Here is an 11,167-nt window from a genome sequence, read left to right as displayed (position 1 = left end):
GAGGTGGATTTATGACAGCCAGGTGAATTTGTGACAGTACGTAGTACCCCGACTAAATCCGATGTAGAGTCCATACTTACCGACTGAACGCGCCGCAGTTGTTTTCATTGGCCTTGTGTATAAGTATTGTGTGTGTTGATTATTGGCCATATTAAAGTTTTTAAAACAAGTAGCTAGATCGTGTGTGTAATTAAAATAAAAGTAAGTATTTTAGAATTTTTACTTTGTTGGTGTACTTTCATTTGTAGAGCTCCAACTGTTTCATGTAGCCAGAATTTATAATATGTACAAAGTACGTTATAGTTTAGGTTATGTTGTCATGCATACACTGTTTAAAAATTTCAACTAATTAACCAGTGTCGTCACCTTAAATAAAAGTTCGACAAAACATGAGATGACTTTGTGACACAATTTATAACAGATTTGACAAATATGAGGTGATGTTGTGACATTGTTTTTTTACATTTTATTATTATCTTTTAGGTAAGTAGCAATGCCCCGAAAATACCAGAGGCTACCGGGAACTCGTTAATACAAAAATTATTCTGACGCGACGTTGCAAGAAGCTCTTCACAGTATACGAGCGAAAACACTTAGCATACGGGATGCTGCGGAAAGGTATGAATATGTCTTAACAAAAATGTTTTCCTAAAAATTACCTGCTAAACTTTTTAGATACGGAATTCACCGCAATACGCTGTTTCACAAACTCCATAACCGACATAGCCGTCCTTCTGGTGGACAAACAGCTCTAGAAAAGGAAGAAGAGGAGTCAATTATTGCACACGTAATTGCTATATCAACTTTTGGTTTCCCCGTGACAGCCCATGATCTGCGATGTATTGTGAAGACATACCTAGATAAGAGGGGTAAGAATGTAAAATGTTTCAAAGATAATTTTCCAGGAAAAGAATGGGTGACATCATTTCTGTCTAGACATAAGAATATATTGGTTAATCGAGTTGCTACAAACATAAGCGTTTCAAGGGCTGCAGTAAACCGTGAAACTATAAATAGTTTTTTCGATAATCTCGAAAGAGAGTTAGAGAATGTCCCTCCATCAAATCTCTGGAATTATGATGAGACGAATCTTTCTGACGATCCTGGTGCATCTAAAGTTATTATACGACGAGGCACAAAGTATCCTGAGCAAATACGCAACTCAACAAAGGCGTGCACTTCATTAATGCTGGCTGGAAATGCAGCTGGAAAAGTTACACCAGTTTATGTTGTATACAAGTCTGAAAAACTGTGGCAAACTTGGATGGAGAATGGACCTGAAAATGCTAGGTACAGCAGAAGCAGATCCGGCTGGTTTGATTACCAATGCTTCGAAGATTGGTTTGTTAACCTGATGCTGCCAATACTTAAAAGACAAGAAGGCAAAAAAGTCCTGCTAGGTGACAATTTGAGTTCACATTTGAATATCGAAGTGATTAGACAGTGTGAAAACAACAATATATCCTTTATAGCATTGCCTCCACATGCAACATACCTTTTGCAACCATTAGACGTTGCTTTCTTTCGGCCAATGAAAGGTAGGTGGAGAGCAATTCTACATGAATGGAAAGACAGTATGATTGGTAGCAGATGTGGAACAATACCAAAAGACCAATTTCCAGCTTTGTTAAAGAAATTGATGGTCTCCATGAATGACAGGGGAGCTGTGGGAGAAGAAGATGCCACCACTGTGGTAGAGAAAGATGCCGCCGCTGTGGAAGAAGAAGAGGCCACCACTGTAGGAGAGAAAGATGCCACCGCTGTGGCAAAGGAAGAAGTAGATAAGCCAAATATAGCGGACTACGTCATTATCCAATACGAGAGGTCTATGTTTCCAGGAGTGGTCACTGGAGTGGAAAAGCAAGGTGTGAATGTCAGCTCCATGGAGAAATGTGGAAGATTTTGGAAGTGGCCAGACCGGGAAGACTAGCTCATGTACGAATTTGCTGATGTTATACAAACAAAAATAAATGCACCCGTCCAAATTTCTCGAAGAGCAATTTTTCAAGTGCCTGAAATGGACATTTATGTGAATAAATAGAATTATTACCGATTCAAAATGATTTATTTTACTTCTATTTTTAAAATTTGTGTATAATAACATTTGTTTTTATTATTAATAAAGCTTTCTGTTCAACTGGTGGGGTGATTTTATGACAGACAATTACATATGCTCACATGCGTATGGGCGGCTTTGTGACAGATCTAATATTCAGATCATAATTACAGGCGATTTCTGTCACATTTCCGACCCATTAAAACGCCGACTTTAGACTTGTATGCAGAATTTACGTTGTCACAATGTCACCCCAATGAGAGGGGTGAGATTGTGACAAATATTTTTGTAAATTGTTGTATTGTTTGTAAATTTTTCCCAGTGAAATCCAGCTAAGTTAGAAGTTAAGAGTTACAAGTTTCTTAAGTAAATTTTGGAATGTAATAATTCCATAAGAAATTTCTTAAAATTGACAAAAACTGCTGAATCTGTCACAAAGTGACCTCGTTTTATGGTATTATGAGTTTTTGAAGCGTGAAATTTTGGAAATCTCATTTTTATACAAAACGACAAAACTGAACATTATTATGTAATAAAAAAATGTGCAAGTTCCCAATTATTGTATGTTTGTTTATACAGTGTGACCCATTTAGATTGGAAACACCTCTATAAAATTTGAAGTTGTTAACCGATTTTAACCAATTTTTTTTTAATTTCATGTAATAAAAGGTCTATTGCGGGACACAATATGAAATATTTAGTTAAATTTTCAGGGCATTCTACGATACTTTTTCTTCGTCGAAAATGGAGAATTTGTATTAGCGATTTTTTTATTACAAAAATTTCTAGGCCACTGGATTTAGAGTGGCTTCAAATAGCTATGACAAAAATTTCATTAAAATATATTTATTAATAACGAAGTTATGACAACTTAAAATTTTAAAACTCACTAAGCTACGAGTCAAAAAAGAACACCCTGTATCAACAGATAACCATAAAACTAATTATTTTTCAAATAATTTTAATAATAAACCACTACTAGACAAAAAAATGTTTAAAATAAATTTAAAATGAAATTTTTGTCATAGCTATTTGAATCCACTCTAAATCCAGTGGCGTAGAAATTTTTTTAATAAAAAATTCGCTAATACAAATTCTCCATTTTCGACGAAGAAAAAGTATCTTGTTAATTATTAATATTAAAATTATTTGAAAAATAATTAGTTTTATGGTTATCTGTTGATACAGGGTGTTCTTTTTTGACTCGTAGCTTAGTGAGTTTTAAAATTTTAAGTTGTCATAACTTCGTTATTAATAAATATATTTTAATGAAATTTTTGTCATAGCTATTTGAAGCCACTCTAAATCCAGTGACGTAGAAATTTTTTTAATAAAAAAATCGCTAATACAAATTCTCCATTTTCGACGAAGAAAAAGTATCGTAGAATGCCCTGAAAATTTAACTAAATATTTCATATTTTGTCCCGCAATAGACTTTTTATTACATGACATTAAAAAAAAATTTGGTTAAAATCGGTTAACAACTTCAAATTTTATAGAGGTGTTTCCAATCTAAATGGGTCACACTGTACATAGGTACCATTTATTTCGGCCATCTTATTGCATTCGGCCTGTTCTCTATTTTCATTTTCAATCGCGAATAGTTTCAGACATAGAAACTTTAGCCCCCAAATATATGTCATCACACATATGGAGATAGGAGGTAGCAGTAATTAATAGAAATGAAACAAGACAGTCCATGACTGGTTTCTGACTGAATCGCAAGCGCAGTTCAGTCAGAAACCAGTCATGGACTGTCTCCACGAACAAAGCTTAAATTCAGGTTTCACAAATGTTTAAACTTGTTGTCTGATAATGCTAAATAATCTCTAATTGTACCAAATATTGTATCAAATGTAATAACGACATACCATATTATTACCCCAGGCTGTGGGTGAAAAAACGTGATATAATTCAGGAATTTTTGAAACCTATCAGGTGTTGTAAAGGACGATGTCAGAAATAACTTCTACTAAAATGTGACCAAAACTCTTGTGAGCTTTTTTTGTTATTGTGATTTTCATTTGTTAAATTTGCATTTTTTAAAGATTTTTAATTTTGTAGCTTAGGATATTGATTTTAGAGAAAAACTTTTTGATAGAAAGTTGTAGTAAATTAAAAAACCTACAATTTGAGCTACGGTAAGTTTAATTTCGTTTATTGGTTATTGCAAAACAGCATGCGAAAAGTCCAAAATGGCCGTCTTTTACAATTGTGTTATTTATTCTACAAATAATTTTTTTTATTTTTTAAAGCTTTAAAATGAAGATCTTTCAATTCCAAACATAAACAAAAATTGCAAGGCCGGACTAACGAATTTGTTGCTTAGATATTATAAATTGTTTATCCCAAGAGGTCAAATGTCGAAGGCTATAACTTTTTGAAGAAAAATCGTAGAGAGTTGTTGTAACATCCAATCTCCTTCTAAAGAGTTATGTTTTCATATTCTGATGTAAATAAATGCGTAAAACATTTTTAAACCTCTCATTTTTGGGTTTGAAAATAAGGGGGCAAATTTCGTTATAAACATTTAGAGCTGAAGCGGCCCAGTACATCCTATGAGTTTTTAACTTACAGATTATTGTTGCTGAAAAGGAAATGGAGATTTTTAAAAAAATAAAAAATTTCTACGACCAGCTGAAGCCGAGCTAAATGTTGGGTTTGAAAATAAGGGGGCAAATTTCGTTATAAACATTTAGAGCTGAAGCGGCCCTGTACATCCTATGAGTTTCTAACTTACAGATTATTGTTGCTAAAGACGAAACGAAGATTTATAAAAAAATAAAAAAAAATTACAACCAACTGAAGCCGAGATAATTGTTTATTTTTTCTTAAATCGTAGTGCCTTTATTTATAACAATTAAGAAATTATTTTACAGTTATTGACTAAAGAAAGACTTATATTATCTTAAAATAAAAATTATTATAAACTATAATTACATTTAATTATTAAAAATTATTTTTAAAATCGGTGCTTTTGCGAGCGGCCGAATTTTGCAAATCGCCCGGCTCGCTTCAAATCCGCGCGCTCGGAAAATTTTTACGTAACTTGTATTAAATTTTGACCGAAAACAATTTAATAATATAACCATTATAATATACAGTGTATTTACCACTGTATTTGTTTTTCTTGATAAACTTTTATATGTGAAATCTCATTTCTGAAGAAATAATATTACAAAAATGATACATACCTATAACTATATTTTTAATTTTTGCATTGTTATATAAATATAATAATAATAATGTTACTTCTTATTATACAATATAAAACTTTTTCTTCTTGTAGTGACTATCCGTTTTGGATGTTGGCGACCATCATGGCAATTTGGCAAACCTCATTTGGAAACTGAGAACCAGGAAGGCGAAGGATTACCTTGCTAGAAAATTTACGTACGTCGTCGTTCAACACAACAACTACAAATCTTTTTAGAGCAGCAGTACCGATTTAGTGTGCAAGTACAGATTGCCATGATGGTCGCCAACATCCAAAACGGATAGTAACTACAAGAAGAAAAAGTTTTATATTGTATAATAAGAAGTAACATTATTATTATTATATTTATATAATAATGAAAAAATTAAAAATATAGTTATATATTTCATATATATGTATCATTTTTATAATATTATTTCTTCAGAAATGAGATTTCACATAATAAAGTTTATCAAGAAAAACAAATACAGTGGTAAATAGACTGTATATTATAATGGTAATATTATTAAATTGTTTTCGGTCAAAATTTAATACAAGTTACGTAAAAATTTTCCGAGCGCTCGGATTTGAAGCGAGCCGGGCGATTTGCAAAATTCGGACGCTCGCAAAAGCACCGATTTTAAAAATAATTTTTAATAATTAAATGTAACTATATTTTATAATTAATTTTAATTTAAGATAATAAAGTCTTTCTTTAGTCAATGACTGTAAAATAATTTCTTAATTGTTGTAAATAAAGGCACTACGATTTAAGAAAAAAGAAACAATTATCTCAGCTGCAGTTGGTTGTAGAAAATTTTTATTTTTTTATAAATCTTCGTTTCGTCTTCAGCAACAACAATTTGTAAGTTAGAAACTCATAGGATGTACAGGGCCGCTTCAGCTCTAAATGTTTATAACGAAATTTGCCCCCTTATTTTCAAACCGAACATTTAGCTCGGCTTCAGCTGGTCGTAGAAATTTTTTATTTTTTTAAAAATCTTCATTTCCTTTTCAGCAACAATAATCTGTAAGTTAAAAACTCATAGGATGTACTGGGCCGCTTCAGTTCTAAATGTTTATAACGAAATTTGCCCCCTTATTTTCAAACCCAAAAATGAGAGGTTTAAAAATGTTTTACGCATTTATTTACATCAGAATATGAAAACATAACTCTTTAGAAGGAGATTGGATGTTACAACAACTCTCTACGATTTTTCTTCAAAAAGTTATAGCCTTCGACATTTGACCTCTTGGGATAAACAATTTATAATATCTAAGCAACAAATTCGTTAATCCGGCCTTGCAATTTTTGTTTATGTTTGGAATTGAAAGATCTTCATTTTAAAGCTTTAAAAAATAAAAAAAATTATTTGTACAATAAATAACGCAATTGTAAAAGACGGCCATTTTGGACTTTTCGCATGCTGTTTTGCAATAACCAATAAACGAAATTAAACTTACCGTAGCTCAAATTGTAGGTTTTTTAATTTACTACAACTTTCTATCAAAAAGTTTTTCTCTAAAATCAATATCCTAAGCTATAAAATTAAAAATCTTTAAAAAATGCAAATTTAACAAATGAAAATCACAATAACAAAAAAAGCTCACAAGAGTTTTGGTCACATTTTAGTAGAAGTTATTCCTGGCATCGTCCTTTACAACACCTGATAGGTTTCAAAAATTCCTGAATTATATCCTGAAATCGACCTATTTTTCACCCACAGCCTGGAGTATATAGTGGAAAATATAATGGAGGAGAACTGATCTACTTTTTCTTGACTTTTCCAGACACGAAACAAGGGTTGTCCGTGTAATTTAGCCATGATATCGATGTTCTAAAATGTCAGGGTACGTACTTACGGCCATTTACGTAATATATGAATGCCCATATAAGGATATATTAGGTATTGACAGGGGCGTGCGGTGAAATTTGAAACAGGGGAAGCAATTTATAAAAAAATTTGTAAAAACACCTATTTATAATGTAATTCAGTTCTTCTACCATTTTTCGAAAACTTGTCTATAACTTCCTTGTACAAACGTGGATATTGTGACATTTCTTTAATCAGATTATATTCAATTGGAAAAGAAAACAAGTAAAATCCTTTATAAAACGTATACATACTACTAGGTATACTCCCTAGGGAGTAAAGTAAAAGTACCTTGTCTCCGTAGGGACGAAAAGTAGGTACGCCTTTCCTCCCTACAATCAGGTCAGGAAATGTATAGTTTCGGTAGAGGTAGGTGGAAAAAATATTAGTAACTCACTGGCAATATTTTTTGTGTCAAGACTCAATATCCTCAGTCTCATATAAAGCTGTTAGTTCTGAACTTAATGAAATCAAGTCAAAATATTGTCCATAAAGACGCATCAAAGATTTTGTTTGTTTTTCAGGAAAATGTGTTTTTTTAATGTATTAAAATTGCACAGCTAAAGAAAGTCTCGGTCATCAAAATTCTTAAAATCTATTTTCCATTCGTTGACATATTTGATCGAAAATCTGGTAAATTGTATAGTTGGCGGTAGCACGATTCGACATCTCCAACATTATCAGTGCGTACCTATTCGTTTCCTTTTAGGCTTAACTTAACTTCTTGCCATCATATTATTCGAGCATTTTTCAAAGTCATCTCTCTCTTTTTGTTAATAATATCTTTAAATACGCTAATTTTTTTACTCAGAAACCGATCTCGTTTATCTTGCATTGCAATACATTAAATAAATTATCTGAGAATGGAAATATGTCTGAAAAAAGCTAAGTTATAAAGTAAAATTCAAATAATCTTTTAAACTATCCAAAAATCCTCTCGAGCTATTTATGGTTTCTGTATCCCACATTTCACATTTTCACCATTTTCCAAAACACTAATACATATTTTATAATATATTTATATAAATAATATTTATATTTAGTATTTATAATATAAATAATTCTATGTACTTATTTATATAAATACTTCAATAAAATCCATCTTCATACTTTCAAAAAATCAGTCAACGAAGCCCGTCATTGTCAAATGCTGGTAAATCCCATTTAAATTCACCAAAAACATCTTCGTATGCAATTGACAAAACTGCTTATAAGCTAAAGATATGCCCCAAATTTGAACTCACCGCTCACCATCTAACCCCGATGATTTTTACATAGGCTTGAGTCGCTGGAGAGAAGCAACTTAAAAATCAGATTATTATGCCGATATAACTCCGAATACCACCGTAGAAATACGATCATGGTCCGAGTACGGAAGGATGCAGCATACAGCGCTGCTTATACTAGTATGGGACGGGTACCTATTTCATTGCTTAGTTATTTACTGTATGACAAAAATAGAGTAAAATACGTTTGTCTTTTCTTATTAGGTAGGTACTTGCTGCTTGTACTACATAATTAAATATTCTCGTACGCAACTTAAAATCCTGCTTATTATGTGTTTGTTCAATTTTTTTAAAATTATCTCAGTTACTCAGATGGTACAGCATTACTACGGAAACCAAGAGAAGCAATGCTTCCCTTGCTTCCATGGACTGCACGCCCCTGGGTATTGATAAACAAATGTTGGATTTTCAACGATGTCAGTTTTTGCGAATCCGAAAGTTGGCCATTTTAAACAATTAAATAGGGCTCTTCATTCACAGTCATTTGTTTCGAGCTTCTGTCATGTGTCACATAATATTAATTTATCTACGTCGTACGTTATTGGTATGTAGTATGTACCAATGATACAAACCAAAGACGTATGACGTAGATATATTAATATTATGTGACACATGACAGAAGCTCGAAACAAATGACAATCGATGAAAAGCCCTATTAAAGCATTGTCATGTCAGGTAAACATGTCAAGTAAACCTTGAAATTCGGTATATTTAACGGAAAAGAGTTGCTATTTTAAATCTCGCAACTATGCATGATGATTGTGGCGTTAGATGACTGATCTAAAACTAGTTATCTGACTGGTTAAAATTTGAAGCGGCTGTTTCTAAACGGGATTGAATAATATTAGACCTTATTTCTGACAGTAAATTTAAATATATTATGAGTTTTTAGTAATTAAACGATCAGTGGATGATTCATCTATCTTTGATCTAATCTTTCATCTTGTAAGTGGCAGTATGTATTTCGTTATCGTGGTATTTAACTGCGTCTTCCTTACAACAAAATCGTTTAAGTAAATGGTAAATATATTCACATTTTGATTTTTATTTAAAATAATATATTCTTGTATACGACAGAAAACCTCTTTTTGCCTGTTTCGGCGTTTGAATGGATCGAGGCAGTGGTGTTATGACAAAATTTGCAGTACCGGAACGCGCTGCTAATTTTTGGTTTACAAAACCTAAGTTCTCTATTTTATTTTTTTTTTCTTTTCTTAACCAGTGCAGTGCCGGAACAGCGTTCCGGCACCATGACCCGGTCGAGGGAAATATTATCACAATTAGTAGCCATTTTATAAAAATATAGGTATATTAGACACGAGTTATATAATGTGGATTACATTACAGCGTGTCTTTGCAAATTCTGTCTTTATATGCGAGGGGTGAAACGGGGACGTAAGTCGCGCCTGGCAGACAACTTAAAGAGATAATTCTTTCCTTCAGTATCAATGTGTTTTATACTCTCGCTCTAGTCCTGCCAAATTCGTTTTATGACACCTTTAGCAAAAATCCATCTGCCGTCTAAATAAAGCTTTCACACAAAGATTTCGTATTGTCTTCCTTTTTGAACTTCAACACAATCTCTCTCAAAACTCTCCAGAGATTTGTTCTGGAAATCCCCAATACATTTCTTTCTTTTAATTTCTGAACACTGAGTTTAAAGAAACATGTTCTTTCTTTTCACGCATTTTATATCCAGTTTCACGGATTTCAACTTTGCAACCTTCGGGAAGATCTATACAGGGTGTCCAGAAACTCTACCGACAAACGAAGACAGGAGATTCCTCAGGTAATTTTATGACAATTTAACCAAATTCACCTAGGAACCTAACCAATAGAAGCGTTCCGGAGGTATTTAAGAAAAACTAATTACCAGACGCCATCTTCAAATAGCTTTAGCTCCCTTAGGAAGCATTTTCGGAGTAAGTGAATTGGGTTAAATTAATTGTCCTAAAATTATCGGGTATAATAAGATAGTGAGATATAATATAACAAGAGAGTGAGAATAAATTGAAAATAATGCCACAGTTTTTCGAAAATTTGTTGTCTGGCAATAGACACGAGAGCCCACAGGGCTCGAGTGGCTATTGCCCAATGACAAAAAATTTGAGCAAAAATTAAGCATTATTTTCTTACTTATTCTTACTGTCGTGTGATATTCGTAATAGGCCTGGATCCCGCGTATGGAAAAAAAGTTGATTAATAGCAAGCTGAAAATTTGTTAATAGCTTAAGGGTGTCTAGTCGGACAAACTTTGATATATGGGAACCCCGGAACAGGAGCAGTTTTAATTGTGGAACAGGTTAAAAATTTGGAACGGTCAGAGCACGAAAACGGCGCATTTATTTTGTCCGACAGTACAGACTTAAACTCTCCGAACGGAGATTAAACTCTCATGCAAAAATCAGACTGCTATTTATCACCTGTCATAATTCCTGTCATTTGAAATATTCTACATATTCCACTCATTAAAACGGCCATTTGATGATAAATAGCAGTCTGATTTTTGCATGAGAGTTTAATCTCTGTTCGGAGAGTTTAAGTCTGTTCTGTCGGACAAAATACATGTGCCGTTTTCGTGATCTGACCGTTCCAAATTTTTAACCTGTTCCACAGTTAGAACTGCCCCTGTTCCAGTGTTCCCATATATCAAAGTTTGTCCGACTAGATACCTTTAAGCTATTAACAAATTTTCAGCTTGCTATTAATCAACTTTTTTTCATACGCAGGATCCAGACCTATAAGATTATTTTTT

The 11,167-nt window shown here is 32.7% G+C and overlaps 1 protein-coding gene across 1 annotated transcript; it reads left to right on the top strand.

Annotated features, from left to right (window-relative positions):
* Nucleotides 1-489: 489 nt before the first annotated feature.
* On the top strand, nt 490-2,131 carry LOC126879921 (uncharacterized). The gene is made up of 2 exons (XM_050643272.1): nt 490-618; nt 676-2,131. The coding sequence occupies exon 2, from the start codon at nt 1,187-1,189 to the stop codon at nt 1,928-1,930; it is 744 nt and encodes a 247-aa protein (XP_050499229.1). The 5' UTR covers nt 490-618; nt 676-1,186; the 3' UTR covers nt 1,931-2,131.
* The last annotated feature ends 9,036 nt before the right edge of the window (nt 2,132-11,167 follow it).

Source organism: Diabrotica virgifera, chromosome 1 (assembly GCF_917563875.1).
Source record: "Diabrotica virgifera virgifera chromosome 1, PGI_DIABVI_V3a".
Lineage (NCBI taxonomy): Eukaryota > Metazoa > Arthropoda > Insecta > Coleoptera > Chrysomelidae > Diabrotica > Diabrotica virgifera.
Note: the sequence above shows the minus strand (reverse complement) of the source record. Positions and strands in the feature narration are given on the sequence as shown.

What these genes read in the sequence shown, in the direction of transcription:
- LOC126879921 (XM_050643272.1), top strand. Translation starts at nt 1,187, where the DNA reads ATGCTGGCTGGAAATGCAGCTGGAAAAGTTACACCAGTTTATGTTGTA.